This window comes from Octodon degus, unplaced genomic scaffold (assembly GCF_000260255.1).
Source record: "Octodon degus isolate 3935 unplaced genomic scaffold, OctDeg1.0 scaffold00105, whole genome shotgun sequence".
NCBI classification, from domain to species: domain Eukaryota; kingdom Metazoa; phylum Chordata; class Mammalia; order Rodentia; family Octodontidae; genus Octodon; species Octodon degus.
In genome coordinates this window covers 3228650-3251763 of record NW_004524681.1, presented here as the reverse complement: position 1 = coordinate 3251763, position 23114 = coordinate 3228650, and the positions used below count along the sequence as shown (strand labels likewise).

The window sequence follows — 23114 nt, the reverse complement described above, 5'->3', positions numbered from 1 at the left end:
TGTGTGTGTGTGTGTGTGTGTGTGTGTGTGGCCAGCTCAGCCCACCAGGGGGCGCGGCTGGCTGGCATGTGGGGCTGGGGGATTGAACCGTGGTCCCTGTGCTTTTCTAAGCTTGTTCTAAGTAGGTGTTTAGACCACTGAGCCATCTCACCAGCCCCCTGAGCAATTAATTTGAAGAAAGCAACATGTAATATAACAGTCATTATTGAATTCATATCACTTTGCTTAGTGAAGTTGGGTATCATTTCCAATTTTTTTACTATTTTTATTCTTATTAAAAATAAATTAATTAGGGCTGGGGAGATAGTTTGGCACTCTAAGTGTCTGCCTGGCAGGTGCAAAGACCTGGTTCAATCTCCAGTACTGCATGTTGTGCTGACCCCAGGACCCTGGGCATGCTGTGCCCAGGCATGGTGGCACACGCCTGTAATCCTAGCACTAGGGAAGCTTAACAAGAGGATCGCTCTGCATCTGAACTGCGTAGCAGAAACCCTCTACCAAATAAATAAATTAAACTAATTAATTGGTTTCAATCCCAGACTCATAAAATCAATTCCCCATTCTCTCAAGAATGGGTCTTGTCATTTTAAGATGCCTTACACGAAGATACTCAGACACATGTTCACTAGAAGTAAATATTCACTCCAGGTGAGTCATGAAAATCTTCCGTTTACATCCTGGTTCTTCGGTCCGTTCCCTGTTCTAGGTGTTAGTCGGCTTCCCCGACCCCTAGCCTAGGAATTTAGTCTGCAGAGGGAGCACAACAGGAACTATTACCACCTACCCCAGTTCAGAAGTAGAATGTCAAATTGTATAGTGTGATAAATTGAATGATATAACAGGTTATATATGAATAATATGGTTTACTATGTGAATACAGAATACTATGTAAAAAGCATTGTTTGCATTATGAGTGACAACAATAAATGGAGAGGTATTTTGTGTCATCTTTAACTCTTATGGCCACATCAGCTTTCAGAATTTCCACTGTCACCTAGGTTCTTAGCTTGAAACCCAATTTTACCTCAAACCAAGAGTGTACGTGGGCCAAGTACCACCATAAGCCTGTCTCAACCTACATGAGTGTGGGAAAGCATGGCGTAGATTACAAGTACTGCACGCTGTGTGAAGCCGTGATCACCATGGCCTGACTTTGCGTTGCTGTCTAGATGACCCAGATGGCCTTCATCAACTGGATGGGACTCCTTTAACTGCTGATGACATTGTCCACAAAATCGCTACCAGGATTTATGAAGAGAATGACAGAGGAGTGTTTGACAAGATTGTTTCTAAGCTGCTGAATCTTGGCCTAGTAAGTCATATGCGTGAGAGGAGGGTGCCAGGCCACTGCATCTGGACTCCAGTGCCCGTGTGCTCTTGTACTAGGAGAGCAGGCTCCCCTTGAGTTTATATTTTATCAGAAGAACTAGACAAGCACACAGGCCCAAGCCCAGGCATCCCATAGACCAGACAGTCCAGCTGGGTAAAGAGAGGCTTCCCATGGCTTGCAACCTAAGGGATCTCAGAAGAACAGTCTGGTGTCCTGGTGCCACATTTGTTTGAAGGGATTTCAGAAGGACAGTTGTGATGTCACAGCATAGGTACAAGACATGTGGCAATACAGGGAATAACAGGAGTAGTGGCAGGTGATATATGTAAGAAACTCGGCAATCCAATGTCACCCAGCCTCAGCCTGGCCACCTGCCCTGACCAGCCTGGCAGGTGTAGAATGTTAACTTTCCAGAGTCCCAAGCTGGCCTGAGCCCGTTTCGCAAAGCAAGGACTTCCTGGGTTTCCACCGTCAGGTTGAGAGTCATGTGGTTGGTACCCAAGCCAGCATGTGACACAGGTGTAGCAGGATTGCCCCAAAAGTCCAAAGATTTCTCTTCTAAGTGTGTATGTTCAGGGCAGAGCTTAGTCTAGATTTTTTGAATTACAGGCTGATATATGTTTTTCCCTTCTAAACAGATCACAGAAAGCCAGGCACACACACTGGAAGATGAAGTGGCAGATGCTTTACAAAAATTAATTTCAAAGGAAGCCAACACTTACGAGGAGGAGCTCAATAAATCCATAAGCAGGACTGAGAACCAGGCTGGCAAAATCCCAGAGAAAGTGGTATGTAGGTGTGTCTGTCCTGGCGGTGTGTGAATGCACGTACGTGTGCATGTGTGCATGCGTGCGTGTGTGCTTGTGTGAGCATATCTGTGTATAATTAGTGGCTTACTTGATGCCAAAGAAGGTTTGGAGCATGCGGCATTTTTAGCCCACTTGATGGCAAAAGATACAAATGTACTCTACTGTGAAAATAATTCAGAGGTCACGCATCATAGTCTATTATACAGTGAAGTTACCTGTTAGGCCACACTGTAAAACAGCACTTAATACGCAAAGTGACATCATACAGGGCCAGGGGTATGGCTCGGCGGCATAACTCGTGCCTGACAAGGATGAAGTGCTGAGTTTGATTCCAGGCACAAAAAGCGCCAACAACGTCATCACATGCTAAGGACTGCGCAGTCTGGGGTCCTGGTGCCACATGCCTCACAGCTCCTTGGCTATTCTGTTTCCTCTTACAGTAGGCGCCACCCATTTGTTCCTTGGCACTGGCCAACCTGTGAGAACTGTCCCTGCTCCACAAATTCTCTTTAAGACCCTAGCGGAGGCTGTCCCTAGGAAGATACCCCGCTCCTTGCCTCTCCTCTGGCCTTCCTGCTCCTGGTCTTCCTGTCCCCCAACAGCTGATATCAGATACAAAGAAAGAGCATGGCGTCTTCGGGCTCTGATTTACAAGGTCTGCAAAAGAGAAATCAGGTCTGGTTTGGTTTTTTTTTCACCAGAGAGCCTAAAAGCAGTCTCTACTTTCAAGCCCTACCTGCTGCCATCTGTTTAAACAGCTTCTAACAATTTTCCCTCTCTTAAAAAATGAGACACCAACACTTTGTAGATTTATCAAAGAACTCCTGACTCAACCCATCGCATCTGAACTGACCTCGCCACAGCTGTTTTCAAGGTCTTGCTCTCGTTACTTATCCAAGTACCAGCCATGTGCCAAGCAGCGAAGACATTGCGTGCATTTTCAAAAAAGCCAGGCCTGCCCTGAAGAAGGTTTTGGCCTGGGGGGAGAGGCGTGCAGTTCCCAGAGGGCCTTCATTTGTGTCACAGCAGCACGGTTCTTTGAGGCTTCACAAAGAGAAATCTGTACCAGAGAGGCAACCCACCAGCGCTGAGAGCTGAAGACCAGCTTGGATCTTGACTGAGAGAGGCAGAGGTGGAGCAGCAATGTGGGGTCCAAGCAATGGACAGAACAGCGTGGCTGACACAGGCGGAGACAGCCGTGAGGGACCAGGCTGGGTGTGGACCCGGCCGGATATGCAGAGCCCAGTCAGCCTGGTAGAGTCAGCTCTACTGCCACAGCCATGGGAAACACCAGAGGATTCTGTCACTATTTATAAAGAAAGGAGGCTTATTTAGCTCAGAGTTGTGGAGGCTGAAAAACCCGATTGGGCCACCACGTCTGGCTCGGTCCCATGCTCCTCCTCATGCACGGTGGAAACACGGAGGATCGAGCAGGTGTGGAGCCCGGGTGGCAAGGGGCTGCCGGCTTGCTTAAGAAAACCCGCCTGGCCAGCTATGGGCTGTCATAAGAGTGCTAACCCGCCTCACAGGAGAAACACCAACCACTGCCTGCTGACCCCTCTCCCCACATCACACAGTCAGTCAACTGTCAGAGTGAGTGTAACAGACAAAACACACTCCAGCGATGGTAGATTTTAAGCCAAGGCATTTTGGGGTCAGGCTGTTAAAAACATAACTCTGTCTACTGTGAAGAAAATGAGTGTTGAGAAGAGATTTGAGAGCGGTAGAGTGCCAGTTAGAAAGAGAGAGCTGGGAGCAGAGTGGGGTAGGAGAGAAAGAGAAGGAGAGAGCAACAGAGAGAGACAGGAAGAGTAGAGACCAAGAGACAGAGATTTGTGGTGGAATGGGGATGTAGGACCAACACAGGCCCTAGTGGAGTAGATGCGGGAAAGGCACAGGAGGAAAGCTCTTTGATTCCTGTCTGGCCCATGGAATGGCAAATGGGCCACTCCTAAGGTGGGCGCACCAAACAAAATCTGATCTTCTAGAAACATTACACACCCACCCAGACAGCCAGTATTATCATTATTATTATTATTATTATTATTATTATTATTATTTTTTTGCAGAACCAGGGATTGAACTCAGGTCTTTGCGCTTGCCAGGCAAGTGCTTATTCCACTGAGCTAGCTCCCTGGCCCCAACCAGACAGCCATTAAAGTGTCACCTGAAAATTCCCAGGTGTGGCCACCTGCTACTGCTGGACATGTTGAAAGTCTTCCTGGAGCGGGCTGTCACCCTGTGGAGAGGTGTGAGCTGCAGCTGTCCTCCCGAGAGACAGCATTAGCCAGGAGACAGTGAGAGAACCAGAGGCCTAGGCCTCACCTATCTGCTCTCCCAGCGGATGCTGTGACTCCAGGGTCCTCCCTCCGTGCAGGACTCTGTCCTCAGAGCTGCTGGAAATTTTCTGTAGGCTTGATGCCCAGCAGAGGTTGGCGGTAGCCACGGGAGTTGGGTTCCTGCCTCACATTCAAGGACACCACAGAGAAAGGGGTTGAGCTGATGCTTCATGAGTCCTAACCAAACACTCACTCTTTCTTGATTCCCCCACTTACTGGAGATGCTGAAGACAGCAATTCAGAATGGCTTTACACATGGAGAAAGTGATGAAACCGTGTCCAATGCACTGACGTTGGCCAATGGCTTGGAAAGGAGAACCAAGACCTATGGTGCGGACAGCTTCGAGGAGCTCCAGTACTTCCCAAACTTCTATGCACTGCTGAAAAGCATTGATTCAGGTAAGTGCTGCTTTCTGACCCTGGGGACAGAAATCATAGTTCTAGGATATGTGTGAGCTGGGTTTTTCTTCCTGTTTTCAGGTTCTGCATAAAAATCAGCAATGCCCTATACTGTGGCCATGGGGAAAATCATTCACAACAGTTTTTCAAAAGCAATGCAGTGGTCATGGGAAGGTTTAGGAAAGGCCGGCCAGGAAAGCTGGGGCTTCCGGGTGGCACAGTCTTCTTGCTCACATGGGGTCCAATTTATTTGTTCAGCAAACAGTGAACATCTGCTGTGTACAAGGTGCAGGAAAGAACATCCTGCAGACAGATCGGAGGTGAGCCAGATAGGGTTGTGCCCAGCCTATTCAGCCTGTGTGCCCACTGCAACTCCTCTGCTCTCAGTTTTATTGGGATATCATGGGCATAAGTTGTCAATGAAGATGTATAACTTGATATTTTAATATATGCATATTTATTGTGAAGTGATCATGATAATCAGGCTAATTAGCATACCCATGACCTCATTTAGGTATCTCTTCCTCCTCCTCCTCCTCCTCCTCTTCCTCCTCTTCCTCTTCCTCCTCTTCCTCCTCCTCCTCCTCCTCCTCCTCCTCCTCCTCTTCCTCCTCTTCCTCCTATTTTGCTTCTCTTCTAAGAACACCTAAGCTCTACCCTGTCAACACATTGTGGGTACACGCTCCCATACTGCTAATACACCCTTCTTCTGGGTGTCCCCCTGCCTATTCCTCTTGGATAGCTGAACTTGAACCCTCTGACCAACACCTCCCCAACTTTCCCCCACAGCCCTTGCTGCCAGCCCACTCCCTGCGTCTGTGGTTTGACTCTGAGATTGCACATGCAGTTGGCTCTCATCATCCGAGGTCTGGTTCCTGCCTCTCAAATGCCCAAATCCACACATGCTGAAATTCTCTATATAGCACCATGTAGTATTTTCGCACAACCCACATACATCCTCCCAGGTGCTTTAAATCTTCTCTGGGTGCCTTATAAACCCAGTACAGTATAAGTGTTACCTAAGTGCTTCTTATACTGTATTGTGTGGGCAACAAAGACAAGAAAACCTGGTGTTAGTCATGAGGCATTTTTCCTTGAATATTTTTGACCCCTGATTATTTGAACTCCTGCACACAGAGCCCACAGGCGCCGGCACTGACTCTGAGTGAGATCACAGGATTTTGCTCTCCGTCTGTCTTGCTTCACTTAGCATCACGTTTTCTAGCTTCATCTGCACATGGGGGGAAGAGGAAACTGTGCCATCTGCCAGTGCGTCTTTTAAAAAGTTTTCCTTTTCCGCTCTTCATGGGAACTGTGGATGGAATCTAGCTTATCCTTCTCTACATGAGTCAGGACATTTCCAGCTTTAGCCTCCAAGTGAGCTGAAATAGACACTGGGTAAAGGGAAGGCAGGGGCCGAAAATACACTTGGGAAATGACTGGCTGTTTTAAGCAGATTCCTCCGTGTGTGTGTCCTCTCTCTTACACGTGCACTTAGCTACCGGGAGGATTTCAGTTCATGTCTGGTTTTGGTTCATCTGCCAAGAGGACAACAATGTCCGGGGCCTCTATTACTGCTCAGGGCTCTAGCATGGCCGGCCTTCACAGACTTTCCACTTCCTTTAACAAATGCAGGATTGCTGCGGTGGTGTGCACTGTAATCCCAGCACTCAGGAGGCTGAGGCAGGATTGATGTAAGTCCCAGGCCAACCTGGGCTACCTAGTGAGTTCAAGACCAGCCTGAACTACATAGTGAAGCCCTGTCTCAAAAACACAAAGATGCAACCTCACATCGAACCTCCACATTGGGAATCTTAACGGGGCTCTCTATCCCCCAAGATGGGACCTTAGCTTAAGCTCTCATTCCCAGAGAATACCTGCTGTTTTTTGGCTGCAGACACTGGCTGGATGCACTAGCCCTCTGCGGGGATGCGGGGCTGGCCTGTCGTCTCAAGGGTCTCTTCTGAGCCTCCTTGCCCTGCTGGCTGGCAAAGGTGCAGCTCTAACATCCTGGTGAATCACGTGTCACCAGGGCAGAGCCAGGCTGGGCACTGTGCAGAGGACAGGAGTATGCAGATATCTCATCACCGTGGTGGCCAGGGGACTGCACAGTTCTTTCTGAGTGTCTTCCCCACCTCTTTTCCAATTTCTCTTGCAAGCTGTGAGTTTATATATTTTTTTAATTCCACCATGTAAGATGTCCTTTGTATTGTTTTTATCTTCCTGTTTCCCTCCTTGGGTTCCTTATTGCCTTTAGTCTTCTAAAATTTAAATTTAAATTTAATTTTGTCCCTGGCTCAGCCTGTGAGCCACCTGAGAAATAAAAAAACAGGTAGATGCCCAAAACACCACCTGTGTTCCTGAGAAACCCCAGGGTCATTTTCCCACCCTTGACCAGCCCGTCCCGTGCTTGTCTCCAGGCTGCCCACTCTGGAGGCCACAGGGATGCTGGCGAGCAGGGGCCCCGCCTCCAAGAGAGCCCTGAGCAGCTCAGGAGAGGCGCAGGTTAGTCAGCCAGGTTTAGCCGCGGACTTCCGGGCATCGAGGTAAACACGTACATTTCTCCCTGTCAGTTTCCTGAGTATGAGTTGGAAAAAGTATGTGAAGCCCTAGGTCGTAGGGTACAGCGCCGTGCGGGAGCCCTCTCTGAGCAGCCGGTCCTGGCAATGGCTGCGGCCCGCAGAGCAGGCCTGCGTCCGGCTCCTTCCTTCCTGGGTCCAGGCCAGCGAAAGAGGAAAGGTTCCGAATTTTCACCAGTAAAAGTAGACTGGCGGCTGCTGTGTAAGAAGCGTGTCTGTGGGGAAGATGGGGTTGGGGAGGAGTATTTAGAGAGCAAGTTCCACGTCAGCTGAGAGAATAGGAAAAATAAGGCCGGGGTTATAGCTCAGCGGCTCAAAAAAAAGAACAGGAAAAATAAACTACCCTCTAGCACCTGACTTCATTTTTTTTCCCTCTCTTTAATAATAGAGCCAGGGGATATAGCTCAGCAGTACAGCACCTGCCTGGCAAGTGTGAGGTCCTGAGTTCAATTCCTGGCATCCTCCCCCCAAAAGAAAAACAAAAAAGAGCCAGATTTTTTTTTTATTCCAAAAGTAACACATTTACTGAGCTACTAGGTCACCAGGAGGCGTCTCATTCCCCTGAAATGCAGAGCAGTGTCAGATACGAGGGTTCTGAGGGGCCTGTTAGCTGGGGTGAGCTGGAGAGGAGGAAGTGAGCGTTCTTTAGTCTCAGTAAAATCACTGAATTTTACCATTCACATGTACTCTTTCAAAGGAAATAGAGGTTAAAAAGCAATGTATACAACTGTTAGAGAAATCAAAGCTGGGTTTAAAAAATGAGCATGAGATTTGATTGATAAATGCTATAAAAGTTTACACTTTAAGGGCCAGGGAGATGGCTCAGTGGAATAAGTGCTTCCCTGGCAAGCGCAAGGGCCTGAGTTCAATCCACGATTCCACACACACACACACACACACACACACACACACACACACAGTTTACACTTTAAAAAGGTATTGCAGGGGGCCTGCTGGTTAGCTCAGTTGTTTAAGTACCTGCTTATGCAAATACAATTTTGCATAAGCAGGCACAGGATACCTTGTTCCCCTAGCTCCACATGCTTTACCAGAACCACTCTTAAGGCAGCCTGAGCCAGCCAAAAAAAAATCCTTCTCAACTTTTAGGACTGGCCAAGTAGCTCAGCAGATCAAAGCACCTGCAAGCAGGCACAGGGGCCAAGGGTTCAATCCCCCAGCCTGCCATGCCAGCCCCACCCCTGGGGTGTGCTGAGATGGCAATTGAGACTGAGCGTGGTGGGGTGTGCCTGTAATCCCAGTTCTTGGGAGGCTGTAAACAGGCAGATCACTATGAGTCCAATCTAGTAGTGAGACCCTGAACACCCTATAGACCCTTCTCTAATATAAAAATAAATAAAATAAATAGATAAAAATAGAAAGCAGCATTATTATTAGCTCCGCTCAAAACCCTCCCCTCATACCCTCATCCTGTGATTCTGGGCACCTTCTGCAGCAACCCTGGAGGGCCCTTTCCTGAGTGTCTCCAGCTGCACTATTGTGCTGCCTCGGTGTCCTGAATTGATTCAAAATGTCCATACCTTCCGTGGTCACTCTGACTTTGCAGAAAAGCCAGAAGCCCCCCAGTGCCACATCTGCTGAGTAGGGCGGTGGGGACATGGCGTCATATTGTTACAAGCCTGTCTTTCCATTGGATGGCAGCTGCATTCACCATGTTTCTGATCACACCTCGTAAATACGAGGACTTCTGGAACAGCCTCCCAGAGCGGCAAGAACAGTGATGAGCTGAATGTTCTTGAAGCAAGAGGGAACACTGGGAGGGACTGGATGACCAAGTGTCTTGGACTGTAAGAAATGTTTAAAATTTAAATATTCACCACATATGTTGATAACCCAACGTATGTATATGTGCAATTATTTTTGATGATAGGAATTAAGCTGAATTAATGAATGCAGCTGTTCTTCTTCCCAAAAACTTGCCACCGGAGAAAGGTTGTTGGGCGGCAGCCTTCTCCCGTCCTGCTGGTGTGCAGGGTGGCGCAGGTGTAAAGCTGTCTCTTTAGGTACATGCCTTTAAGTGAAATTAAACCTTAACGGAAAGTAATAACTGCCCATTTCTTTAGACGTTTGGCGTAACTGCACAGCACCTTGTATTCCCAGTTAAGTCTTAGATTTTCTTTTTTGTAAATTAAATGTATGTGCTTTTAGCTATAAATGTAGGGAAAAATAGTTTAACAAGGTGCTGTACTTCCTAAATCGGCACGAAAGATGAAGCTATTCTCCACTGCTTTCCTTTCAATTATTTCATCCTTTTCTATAGAAAAAGAGGCAAAAGAGAAGGAAACGCTGATCACCATCATGAAAACACTAATCGACTTCGTGAAGATGATGGTGAAGTACGGCACCATCTCCCCGGAGGAAGGGGTCGCCTACCTGGGTGAGGGCCGCCCTTCTGTGCTTACTGCGATGGTTTTCACTGCCCAAAGCGAACTGGGGACTTAGCAATAATTTCCACACGCATTTGCTAATCTACGTCCCAGCAGCCGAACCCACGAGGGTAATCCGAATTCCCGTGTGATGATGAACGCAAGTGAAGTCCACCAGAAATCTGCTCTCTTCCCAGATCTGAGTATAACAAGTTCTCATTTCCTTCATTTAATGTTATTACTATTTTCTAATAATTCCCAGGGTGGCAATCTGATCAAAATTTAACTCAATTTTTTCCCATTGTGTTCAGAAGGTTGGGACTAAGAGTCCTGATTGGACCTTGAGGTCTGCGCTCCTGGTCACTGCGCTGTGGTGTGGGGAGTGCTGAGCCTTGGGGTCTCACCTTCCGCCTCCATCAAGTGAAGGACTGGGTTGTCTCTAACCAGGTTGTGGAAGACCCAGGGGCCAAAGCTGGCAGCACTCGTAAGAGAACAAGAGTTCTCAGAGGCCCCAGCCTGCCTCTCATTGGCCTGGATCGAGCCATGTTCTCCTTCCTGAGCCAATCACTGTAGCCGAGGATCAGGGACTATCCTGATTGGTCAGCCCAGGGCCACTCAGCCAGCCTGGGGCTGAATGTGGAGAGTGACAGAGGGCTGGGTGTCCTGACCACAGGTGTTGCAACGATCAAAGCTCATGCATCCGCCTTAGGTCACGACCTTGGAAGTGTCCTGGCAGTGGCCAGAGAGAAGACGAAGGGACTTCTGCAGTTAGCCTGACGATCTTGTTTTATGTGCCTGTCCATCCCAGAGTTTAGGATTCCTAGAAATTAAGTCAGGGCCAGCATTTCTAGTAGCATTAATATTTTGGAATTGCTAGTGTGGTATTTCTGGTGAGATTTAAACATTTGTAGTACACAGTTTGATAATGCCTCTTAGGAAATAATATCCCTTGCCTTTCTTCCTCCAGAAAACTTGGATGAGACAATTGCTCTTCAGACAAAGAACAAGTTAGAAAAAAATGCTACTGACAATAAAAGCAAGCTTCTCCCAGGTAGGATTTACTTAATTATTTTTTGTAGCTTTTAGAAGAATAGCCCTTTTGAGTGGCAAATAATAGCTGCCAATAAACATTAATAAAAAATTATAGGTGTCAGAGTTAAGTATCTCAGACCCAACCATAGGATTAAGTAGATATAACCTGACATACTGTGTGCTCTGCCGCGGCCCAGAAGCCTGGTGCCCACAGCCTCGAGCGGGAGTGGCTTCCTTCGGCTCACACTTTCAGAGGGCTCAGGGCATGGCTGGCCGCTCCGAGGCAGAACAGCATGGTGAAGGGCACGGTGAGGGAAGTGGTGGAAGCCGTGGCGTTGGGACGCAGGGAGTGAGGAAGAGGCAGCAGAGCGGACGGGGCCAGGGCCCAGATGTGGCCCCCAAGGCTGTGCACCACGGCACACCCAGCGTGCACGCTGCTGACCCCTCCTGGGGTTTCTCCCACTGACTGAGTTGCCAGTCAAGACGAACCATCCCAGAATGGAAAAGGCTGTCCTGCAGCGCCAGCAGCCCATCCCTAGCCCTCTGCCCACTCCCCACAGCCCTCCTCCTCTGCCCTCAGGGTGGACTGCACAGTGTGAGGCACTTCCTTCTCTTGGTTTCGCTAGTTCTGGATCTGCAGCCATAATCCCACTCAGCTCCACTCAGCTGTGGAAAGAAGCCTCCTTTCAAGGGGGTGGCAGAGTGAAAAAGAAAGATTGGGAATTGTTCTGCTGTAATTTTTGACCCTGATTCAGGAAATGTACATATCCTTGATAATGGGGGTTTTGTCTTTGTTTGTTTGTTTGAGACAGGGTCTCTCTATGCGGTTCAGGCTGGACTTAAGCTCTCTTTGTAGACCTGGCTGGTCTCAAACTTGCAATGATCCTCCTGCCTCTGCCTCCAGAGTGCTGAGATTGTAGGCTTGCACCACCATGCCTGGCTGATAATGTTTTAGGGCCCTTTAAAATAATGCTTTTATGCCTTCTGTAATGACAAAAGCAAGGAACAAAATTGTATAACTAGGAAAAACACATCTGTACAATTTCTGTGTATGTTGTACACCTCAGTGCACTAGCAGATATGCCACACAGGAACTGAATTCTTTCTTCTTTGTTATTTTTTCAAAAATATAATGAAATAATTTTTACTTAAAAAAATGTATCGTTCTGGGCCAGGGAGATGGCTCAGTGGAATAAGTGCTTCCCTGGCAAGCACATGGACCTGAGTTCAATCCCCGGTTCCACCAAAAAAAAAAGTATCGTTCTGTGGCTTTTGTATCTGCTCCAGGCATGCATGACTTTGTTTCAAGGGTTACTTGTCTCGGGGTCAGGATGTTGAATCTCAGCCCAAGGTTTCTAGAGGGAGATGTGTTTATTTCTAAATGAGGAGCGCACAAGGGGTTCCCTTTTTTCACAGCAAGAGTCCAGATCTCTTCCTTAGGCTGGGGTGGCTGGGACGATGGAGTGGCTGATGTCCAGGGCAGGTCCGGTCCAGCCTGGCTCTTGTGCTGTTCTGGGTACCAGCTGCTCTGCAGGGAGGACCAGCCAGCAGCATGGTTGTTCTCATTTGGAACCAAGACCTGCCATGCTTGCTTTAGGCCATGACTCATCTCGCGGAGCTGACCAGTGATGGCCAGTGGTGGTGGGCCTTTTAGAGACTGGTGCCTGCTCTGCACCCCAAAGCCCGCTTTCGTATCGCAAAGTGCCAGGACTGCAGTGAAACCTGAATCATGAGGTTTTAGTTCAGAAAAAGCAACTAAGACATTAACATCTTTTGTCTTAAAAGAAAAGTCATGTGTCTGCCATAGTTCGCCCCCACTGGCCTATACAGATTAATGTAGGACAAGTCGCTGGGCTCAAGGGTGCATGCCTGCAGTCTCCGCTACTTAGGAGGCTGAGGCAGGAGGATCTTTTGACCCCAGGAGTTCAAGATCACCTTGGGCAACATAGCAAGACCTCATCTCTAAACAATACTAACAGCAACAATAATAATGTAAGACAAATAATCTAATGCTATTGTGCAGAAAAAGGGAAAAAGGGCTAAACTGAAATTTGGAACACTGAGATGTAACCTAGCTTTATGTTAACTCAAGGTAATTTATGGGTGTCTCCCCTGCCTCTGGACTCAGTTTCTCTTTCTGGGAAGTGGGGGTAGTGGGCTGTACCCAAGAATCACTAAGATTTCTTTCAGCTGAAAAGATGGTCAGACCTCAGACTGTACCTTTGCCACAAAGGTTACTGCTGCATTAGGAACAAGTGAAGGAGCAGGACTGCGTTATGAAAACAGGCACCTTCTGATTGCAGCGCCCTCGGAGAAGAGTCCTGAGGAGATGGACAGCACCAAGGAGGAAGCCGCCAAGATGGAGCGGCAACATGGCGCCCTGAAGGACTCCACCAAGGACGGCAGCCCCAGGCCTGGAGGAAAGCCGGACTCCCCGAAAGGTACCGTCGCTTCCTGGGGTGGTGATGGCGCTGGGGAGGCCGAGGCTTCCCCGCATGAGCTGCAGCAGGGCAAGGAGCAAGCTCTCCAAGTGGCCTCAGAGAAGACCTAGCTAGGGCGTCTCCATGCCATATGTATGGAGCCAGCCAGACAGACAGACAGACAGGAGGAGAGGGAGAGAGAGAGAGTTTGCATCCCTGTAGGATCCTTACTGATTGCCAGACACCCAAAGAAAAAGCCTTGATGAGCCCCTGATTCTAAATTGTTCGCCTTTTTCAGGGCAGAATGTGGGTCTGGCTTTATGGCTGTGTGTGTGTGTGTGTGTGGTTGTGGTTGTTGCTGCTGTTGTTGTTGTTGGGAACTGAACCCAGGGCTTTCACTAGGGACAACACCACGCATCTTATTTGCGCTTGCCTTGAGGCAAGATCTTGCTAAGTCACTGACTTGCCCAGGCTCACTCAGACTTGCAATTCTCCTGCCTCAGCCTTCCAGAGTGGGGACTGTGGACACGGACCACTGCCCCAGCTACAAGCCTCTGTCATGACAAGCTTATGTCATCATATTATTGAAAATTCACATCTCTATGTCTCTGATAGATGTCCTCTTTTTCTGAAACTTAGTGTCTATGAGAAGTCGTGAAGAAATAGCCTGATGCTACCTTACTGTCCCATCACGACAGACTGACCTCATTGGTACAACTGGAACCTGTGCAGGCATCATGTCGTCCCTGTCCTGTTCGTAGAGGTCTCCTTCCCCGGGAGCCACTCAGGGGAGGGGCAGTGCTCTCGACCCAGGGGTTGCGCCTGGCCAGTGTGCCACCTGCAAACACCACTGGGCTCTTTTCGTCAGCCATTGTGTGACCGTGGGTGGCCTGAATGCGTGGATTTGGCATGCTTCTCTGGGCAAAAAGGCCACTCATGCTCACAGAGCAGCTCTCAATTTGAGGGGACCTTTGTCCCTTTAGAGGTCCCCACCCCTCTTCTGCACTTGTAGGAACAGGTTCTCTTCACACTCGTGACAGGGCCTTGCTTAGCAGGATCTATGCGCCAAGTCACAAGAGACCAGCGAGCCACGTGTGGGATACCTGGTGTCGCTGTTACTTTTCTTTTGTTGCTGAAGGAAAAAACCTATGGCCAGAATTAAGGAAGGAAAGCTTTATTTAGCTCGGTTTGTGGAGGTTTCAGGCCATACTCGGCTGGCTCCAAGGCAGAGTGGTCCGTGGCAGAGGGCAGCAGTGTGTGGTGGTGGAAATCAGCCAAAGCATCCAGAGCAAAAGGGGGGAACGAGAAGACTCCTTCTGTCCCTCATGCTGTACACAGGTCACCGCCCCAGGGTGGGGGCAGCACTCACACCCATAAGACCTGCACCGGACCATGAGTCGGTCACAAAATTCAGAAGTCACCTGTGACCTCCTGAGGCTTGGGGGGGACATCTAGACACAAGCCACAGCGCTTGTAATTCAATAGTAGCAGCACAAGAACAACCTATCTCCCTTTTGTATTACTGTTGTCTTTCTTAACATCTTACATGGAAGTTTCCCGTTCACGTGAGTAGCTCCACTTGACGGCGCTGCAGCGGGCGGTTTTGTGCTCAGCGTGAGCAACCGCAGCCCTGTCTCTTCTGTGCTTTTTGCACATTATCTTTGCCGTCTAACAACTACAGAAATGAAGCTGGAGTTGAAATCAGTTCCCCTTCTGGGAGTTCTGATGCCTTCCTTAGAGAACCTCGGAGAGATGTGGTCCCAGGCTGCTGAAATAACAGCAAAGGCGCTGCTTCCATTGAAGCTGTTGGAGCTCTTTGAGGCAAGGCTAGAAAAGAAGTCTCTCTGTACTACATCCCTGTCCTCGGAAGTCTTGCCGTCATAAATTTTGTTGTTCCGGTAGCAGGTATTGAACTCACAACCTCGGGCTTGCCAGGCAGATGCTGGGTCACTGAGCTATAGCCACGGCCTGAAGTTCTGTATTACTGGAGTCTTTTTTTCCTCTAGCATAGATGTCAGACTCCACCACGATGTCTTCTCCATGGGCCCAGCTGACTGCTGGCTCCTAGGGGCAGTAGGGACTGTGTGCAGCAAGGTTTGCTGCGGCCTGTAGGCTCAGGAAGACAGAACAGAAGAACAGTTGTTCATGACCACATGACAGGCACAAGTGACGGCAGGACAGCTGACGTGTGTGCCACTGTTGGGACCCTGTAGATCTGCTCTGATGAGTGGTGAACACGACGGGTCTCACCATGGAGCCCAGGCTAGACTGAAACTCCCAGCGGTCCTCCTCCCTCAGCCTCACCAGTGCTGGGATGACAGGCATGTGCTATCTTTTAAAAAAGTGGTACAATGCACCTAAAATTTACCATCTTACCTATGTTTAAGTGCACAGCTCAGGGACATGAAGTACACGCACATTGTGTGACCATTGCCACAGCTGTCTCCAGGCTTTTCATCTCATAGAACTGAAACCCATCCGCCTTCAGTGACTTCCCGTCCCTCCCCCAGCCCCAGGCTGTCTTCTCGACCACTCTAGGTCACTGTCCAAGTCAAGTGGAGTCTTTGGTCCTGAGGGCTCAGTGCAGTCAGCAGGCACTCCTGCCTCCCCGCTTTGGCCTGAGCTGTTCTCTGCTGCCCCAACGCTGTGCTCTACTCCCAGCCCATGGCCCTGAGCAGCTCCACCCTATGACAGCACTGCCGTGGCCACACCCTGCCATCGGCCGTTTGCACACATAACCAGGAGCAGACTCACCGGCCCCTGCCATCTTCACACCTTGTGGGTTTCTAAGAAGAGCCAAGCTGATTGTCCCAGTGCTGTACTTCTTCGATCCTCACAGACACGTGCAGGGCTCCGGTTTCTCACGTTCTTGCCACACTTGCTTCGGGGTTTCTCTTTGGCTGGATTTGGTTTTGGGTCCTAACCTACATGGGGTGGATGAGTAGTAAACTTCTGAAAGACAACTAACCAGGAAGAGGCAGAGTGGCCTCAGCCTGAGGCGATCACATGACAACTCCCAAGATAATGGACCCATAGGGAACAAAGCTTTGGGTGTCCAGTCTCTGGGTGTAGCTTTTGGCACTGTGCTGAGGTGACATCTGTCCAGTCTCAGGTGAAACCCCATCCTGGGGCCTGGCGCTGGACACAGGAAGCAGACTGCAGCTGATTCCTGCCTGGAGGACTAGTGCAGGCTCGGAAGTGAGCCGAGGAGAGTGGTGACACAGATGGGCCCGCACGCGTGTGCGAGGGGGGCGTGGCCTGGCTGCACGTGTGTGCACATGGGCTCTGGCCAGTGAGCCAGGGGCGTGCAGGATGGGCTTCCTCCAGGCCTTGCAGAGCGGCACGGGGGCGAGCTGAGGGCAGGTTGAAGCCCCCGAGGGACGCCTGTGCGGGGACATGCTGGCAGTGTTTCAGGGGTCTGCAGTGAGCTCACATTGCAAGGCCACAGCAAGTGTGCATTGGCCATCCAGCACGTGCCAGGCCCCAATGACAGCCCCCTGCAGGAGTCATGAGAGCAATCTGTGCTTTGTGTCACCGCCAATTTATAGAGCAGGGCTGCATGCATCTTAACACAGGCTTGTTCTAAGAAAGGCGGTCCAACTGAAGTCCAGTGATGACAGTGACAGAGTCAGCTCTTGATGCAGCACAGGCTGCTTCAACTCTTGCTGTCCATGGAGACTCACGCTGAGGAAAGAGTTTGATTTATTGATTTGGTACAGGGTCTCGCTACGCAGGTCAGACTCGCAGTGATCCTCTTGTCTCAGCCTCCCCAGCGCTGGGATTACAGGCGAGCACCGCCCTGCCCAGTCTTGGTGGCAGCTTAGCACGGGGCAGGCGCGGCATGTGGTACTGGGGATGGAGCGTGGTCCTTGAGCTTGCTAGGAGCTGAGACCACTGACCTAGCTGCCCAGCCCTGAGGAAAGTTTTAAATGGCAACTTCTAACATGTATTGGAGTGATTCAATAACTATTTCTAAATTTAGGAGTATGCCAATAAAACCACATTTATTCCAGTTACAGTCAGATTGTGACTGGAATGTGCCTAAAGTTGCAAGTAAGTCTTTCCCCAGAGACCAAGCTAAAGTACTTTAAGTCTTTATTCCATGAACTAAGCTGGTTCCTTTTGCCAGTTGGGTGCTTCCGGGGTATGAGTCACTGAAAATATCTTTGAAAGTGGTCTGAGCGGCAAGGTAAACACTGAAACACCCACAAACTCCGGGAAGGCCCATCATTTGTCGGAGTTACGGCCAACCGTGGAGCTGAAGCGAGGAGGGGCTATCGCCCGGCACACTTTCACCTAAGCACGAGGGCTTCACAGAGGCAGAACATCCGCCTATTGGATTAAGAAATTGGAGAGGGCCAGCCTGATAGCTCAGTGGACTAAAGCACCTGCTTAGGCAGAGCGCAGTGGCCGGAGTTCGATCCCCAGGGTGCCGTGCTGGCCCCACCCGCGGGCGCGCTGAGACAGCGCTTAAGACGGGGCATGGGGTCCTGTACCTGTAATCCCAGCACTTGGGAGGCCGAAGACAGGACAGTCACTATGATCTATGTAGTGAGATCATAGACCCTGTAGATCCTGTCCTAAATACAGAAAAAAGGAAAAGAAATCGGCTCACTTGTGGAGGTTCTGATTTGCTGAGCGACACAGGAGGGTCCATCCGTTCTGACAGAGACGACACAAGCAGTGGTTCTACACTTCCCCGAGGTCCCTGGAGGGAAGAGTACAGCACAGGTGACCTTTCTGTCACCAAACGCTTCTCAAGGACCCCAAAGGAAGACGTCCCCTGTGGGGTGTCTCTGAGTCCCTGCTGTAGAATTCTCTCCTTCATTAACCACCCCAGAGCCAAAGCGCAGAAGGTAAAGCGATTTGCTCCAGACGTCTCGGCCAGAGCAGGTGGAGCAAGGCCCTGAACCCGGGTCCCGACTTCCAATGCAGCGACGTTCCAGGCTCCCAGTGCATCCTGCACGCAGGCAAAATGCCACCGCAGTGGCGCAATTCCTGAGCCAGAGGACCCAGTGGCCTGGAGAGGTCCACGACTCCAGTGTTTGCAACCTTGCTTCACACCATTCTGAACTGTGATAGTCTGGAAAAATCTTGTCATAATTTTTAACGTATCAAACTTAATTTTCTGGCCATCCTTCTAGAAAAGCTGATGTCTTTGATGTAAGCTGTCTGTGCTAAGTTAACCCGACTGATTTTGCACTTCATTTTTTAGGGGTGGTGGTGACGGGATAATGTAGCAGGATCAAGACAAAGCCACATGCGGAAAGGGACATTTCTCTTTCAGCCTGGAAAGCCAGTGGAGTTGGCAGAGCAGGGCTGCCTCTGGACTACAGCCCCTTTCGATCTGCCTCAGCATATGTTTCCGGGCTTGTGCCCTATTATCTCAGCCATGAGCTATTTTTTCCCAAAGGAAACTGAAATAGATTGGGAAAAAATAGCCCAGCCCTGCAGCGTGGCCTCTCCTGGGCTTTGTGTATGCTGCATAAATAAACCATTGCTTTGCAGCTCGGGAGAGAGCGGGTCAGTGGGAACCAGCTGCTCTTGCCGTGCCCGGCGCACGCCTGACCTCATCCCTGCCGCTATCAAAGCTCGCCTTATCTGTGACGCCCCATGTTTGCGCAGCAGGTGGCTTCCAAACTCTGTTACACCACAAAATCCTCCCAGAATTGTTAAAAAGAAAGAAAGAAAAAAGAAAAAGAGGGCGGGGGAGATGGCTCAATAGAATAAGCGCTTCCCTGGCAAGCGCAAGGGCCTGAGTTCAATCCCTGGTTCTGCCAAAAAAAAAAGAAAAAAAAAAAAAAAAAGAAAAGGAAAAAAAAAAAAAAAGAAAGAAAGAAACGTGCTGCCTGGTCCCTACCCCAGCTGTTCTGGCTTAAGGGACACTGGGACTGTTTATGTGAGTTTGCTATGTAGCCACTTGGGGACCCACCTTGCCAGGCAGGTTGGTAACAAACAGCCACTAAATCCCGTGGGCCTCAACGGGGAACTGGACTGGATCTGCTTGTCAGACACCCCGGTTTCTGGCTGTCACCCTGGCCTTGTGTGTCCTGGCACCTGACCTAACTGTTCTGAGCCTGAGTGTCCACAAACAGAACAGAAGCGACAACTCTTACTTCCCAGAGTTCTGTGGTGATCAAAGGACACAGCACACTGGCATTTTAGTTGTTGAGATGTGACCAAAAAATATGGCGAATGCTTTTCAGAATGTATGACAATCAAAGACACGTGGCCACTAAGACATTAGGGAAGAAGCGTCAGGAGTCGCCCGGGGCTGGAGCTGCGGAATACGGTGGACAAGGACACGACGTCACGCCCCTGAGCCTGCCTTTCTGCTGGATGGTGCTTGGCAGCAGCACTTACTGTGATTCTGATGAAGCCCCATGGACACACTCATGAAAAAGAACTATTTGGTAAATACCTGTCAAGAGCTTAAGGGGCCGGGGGAGATGGCTCAATGGAATAAGCGCTTCCCTGGCAAGTGCAAGGGCCTGAGTTCAATCCCCGGTTCCACCAAAAGAAAAAAAAAAAAAAGAGCTTACGGTGGGCCAGTTCCGCTTTGGGGTAGAGGGTGCATGGGAAACGAGCTGTTCCTAAGGGAGGCGCACAGCAGGCAACCGGCTCTGCGATCTGGAGAAACACAGAGCAAATCCAGCCCGTCTGCCCAGTCCGGGTGGCAACAACAGCCTCTGTGTTACAGCACCCGCGTCACAGCACCATGCGGGGACACTGCCCTCTGTGGGCCCAGATATTCTTGAAAACACAGGACCAGAGCTGTCTCCACACAGGTGACCACTGCAACAAGAGCCAAAGACTGCAGTTGCCCTTGTCCAGTTGCCCTTTCTCAAGGAAGCTTCCGTGGACACCAGAGGACCCAGACCCAGTGGTGAGGCCAGAGGCAGCATGAGCCAGGAAGAACGATGTGCAGGAGGTCGTGTGGGTGGGTGCCGCCACAGGACGTGAGTGCCAGTGAACCTCAGCGCAGTCTCACTGTCCACGGGCTGGAGTCAGAGGGGTCCAAGTACACGCCTGGCTCTGCTACCTGCTGCCCTAGCTCTGTGCCTCAGTTTTTCTATCTGTAAAATGGACATGGCACTGGGACTGCCCCAGAGGGTCATGGTGAAGATTAAACTAGAGAATGCAAGGTCCTGTTGCAACTTGAGCATGCAGTACAGGGGATGGAGGGGGAAAGGCATTTAGCATGGACTGGAGACAGTCGGGCTCGAATAACCCCAGAGTGGGGAGCCCACATGCCTCATTCAGGGAGCTGGGGCTTAGAAGGCTTTTTCTTTTTTTGGTAGTACCTGGGTTTGAACTCAGGACCTTGCACTTGCCAGGCAGGAGCTTGTGTCACTGAACTATCTCTCCAGCCCCAGAAGGCGTGTGTGCGTGTGCGTGCATGTGTGTGTGTGTATGTGTGTGTGTGTTGTGCAGTCTCACTATGCAGCTGGACTTCTAGTGATCCTCCTGTTTTCAAGCCTCCCAGCACTGGGATTATAGGCATGCGCCACCATGCCCAGACTCAGTCGCAGGCTCAGCATGCCCAGGGGTGGGGCCAGGGCAACATGCGGTGCCAGGAATCGAACCCCTGTCCCTGCACTTGCCTAAGCAGGCGCTTAGTCCACTGAGCTAGCTCACTGGCCCCCAAAAGGCATTTTTATTGTTGTTTTGGGGAAAAGAGAGAGACTGTTTGATCTTATTTATTATTATTATTTTTTTTTTTTTTGAGACAGGGTCTCACTATGTAGCTCAGGCTGGCAGTGAACTCACAGCCACCCTCCTGCCTCAGCCTCCTGAGTGCTGCAATGCCAGGTGTGTTATATCACATCCAGATTCCCCATTTATTTTTTGTTTTTGTAAGTTGGGGTTTCACTGGGTAGCCCAGGCTGGCTTCAAACTCCAGATGTGGTCCACCCACTCTCTCTCTCTCTTTTCATTTTCTGTCTTTTGGAGATAGGATCTTGCTATGCAGTTCTGGCCTTGAGCTCACTTTGTAGCCCAGGTTGGTCTCAGAAGATCCTTCTGCCTCAGCCTCCTGAGTGCTGGGATTACAGGTGTGCACCGCCACACTCAGCCCATACCTGGTCTCTTGTTGCATAAACTTTATGCAGCGTGTTGAGAGGATGGCTGATTTCTCAGCAGAGAACAAGACTGCACAGAGCCCCTGACTGCAGACAGCTCTACCTCTCCAAGCACTCGTATCAAAGGTTCAGATCAGCCCTGACTCCAGCCCCATCTGGTCCTCTCCAAGCTGCAAGCCCTTCACCTGGAGGCTGATGAGACACGCAGCTTTCACTACACCACAGTGCCCAAGGCCTCAGTGAGCGGTTTCTCCTGCACAGCTAGATCAGAACCAGCTCAGGGGATCACACCCCTCAGGCCTGGTGCCACCTCCTAGCCAGGCAAAGGCTTGGGGAGACACAAAGGCACACGCATGAGTGTTGAACACAGGTGTGGCCTCTGGGATCCGACTCCATCCTCGATCTGACGCTGCTCCTGGGCTTGGAAGAATTTGGAAAAAGCATCATAACTGGAAGTGACGAACCACCAGGAAACCAAGTGAACCAAAACCCTTGGCCGCTCGGCACACTCTGCATCCTCTGGGGTGCAGGCCAGAAGCCCCTTGGCACAGCCTTGTTCACATGGACCTGTGGCACACACCAGTGCTTGTGCACAGCCCCGCCACACGCCTCCTGCATGCTCCATGTGGCTGACACTTACTTTTGAGTCATGGAGCTTTACAAAGAGATGCTGGAATATTCTGTGAGGATTTGATATGATTCTCTTGTTTTTTCCAGGGAAGACTGAAGCCTACTTGGAAGCCATAAGGAAAAATATTGAGTGGTTGAAGAGACATGACAGAAAAGGGAACAAAGGCGGTAAGGACGCAGGGTGGCGGCCCATGCAGTCTCCCTGGGTGGCGCGCCCTCACTCCCAAGGGTCCCGCAGGGAGACTGACAGGACCCACAGGCGTTCTGCTCCTTTAGGGGTGGAGGTGGGTGGACTCCTGTCTCTGAACCAAAGCAGCCTCCCAGGCCTTCTGCTTTTTTTATTACGTGTCACTATGAAGGACTCCGAGTAAAGGCAGAGCGATGGTGGAGCACTTTGCCATGTGTCTGTCCCTTCCTCGTCCTCTGGGAACCTTCCAGGTGCCCCAGCCCTCAGGAAAGCAGCTCCTGTGCCACATGGGATGGTGCACAGCGCCACAGCCAGCTCTGAGGCCCAGACAAGCAGACGGCTGGAAGACACAGCAGCCTCCGGCTGTGTCTGGGTGACTGTGGTTGCTCTGGACTGGGGGCAACCTGTAGTGCAGAGGCACCAGCAGGCCAGGAGACAGGGCAGGGCTTCTACGACAACCACAGAGACAGGCAGGAGGACGAGCTGAGTGAGGAGGAATGGGGACAGAAGGAGGCCCAGGAACCGGGATGCCCAGCGCAGAGGAGCCCTGGCAGCCGGGCCTGGGAGTGGGCAGCCTGTGGCGGGAAAGGGCAGTATGGCCAACGGAGCCCAAATTGGAGCCTCCCGAGGCTAAGGCAGGGATCCATCTGGCAGCAGTGTAGTTGCAGACTGAGAAAATGCAAGGCAGGAGGGAGGTGCGGTCGAGATCTGAAGCTGCCTCTCCATCATGTGGGTGGGGGCTGCCTTTTCTCAGAGCCTAGGGGTTGGAGTAGGTTCCAATGACACTTGCTGGCCGGGTTGGTGTGCGTGGCTGAGGACCTCTGTGCCTGCCTCTGCCCCTCCTTTCTTTTCCTGTGCAGACTGGCAGATGGCAGGATTCTGGTCACTTGCTAGTAATTATAATGATCTAACCCTGAAAGGATC

General features: G+C 50.4%; 1 protein-coding gene across 3 annotated transcripts in view; it reads left to right on the top strand.

Annotated features, from left to right (window-relative positions):
* The window catches only part of Scg3 (secretogranin III), a 30010-nt gene that overhangs the window by 5995 nt on the left and 901 nt on the right, over positions 1–23114 (top strand). For 2 of the 3 annotated variants that reach the window (XM_004638993.2, XM_023724088.1), the window contains 7 exons: positions 1170–1312; positions 1969–2118; positions 4700–4877; positions 9735–9851; positions 10808–10891; positions 13176–13313; positions 22091–22171. In XM_004638993.2, coding sequence (XP_004639050.1) covers positions 1170–1312; positions 1969–2118; positions 4700–4877; positions 9735–9851; positions 10808–10891; positions 13176–13313; positions 22091–22171 — 891 coding nt within the window. The remainder of the gene's footprint in view (positions 1–1169; positions 1313–1968; positions 2119–4699; positions 4878–9734; positions 9852–10807; positions 10892–13175; positions 13314–22090; positions 22172–23114) is intronic. The other variant, XM_023724086.1, reaches the window with a different exon arrangement.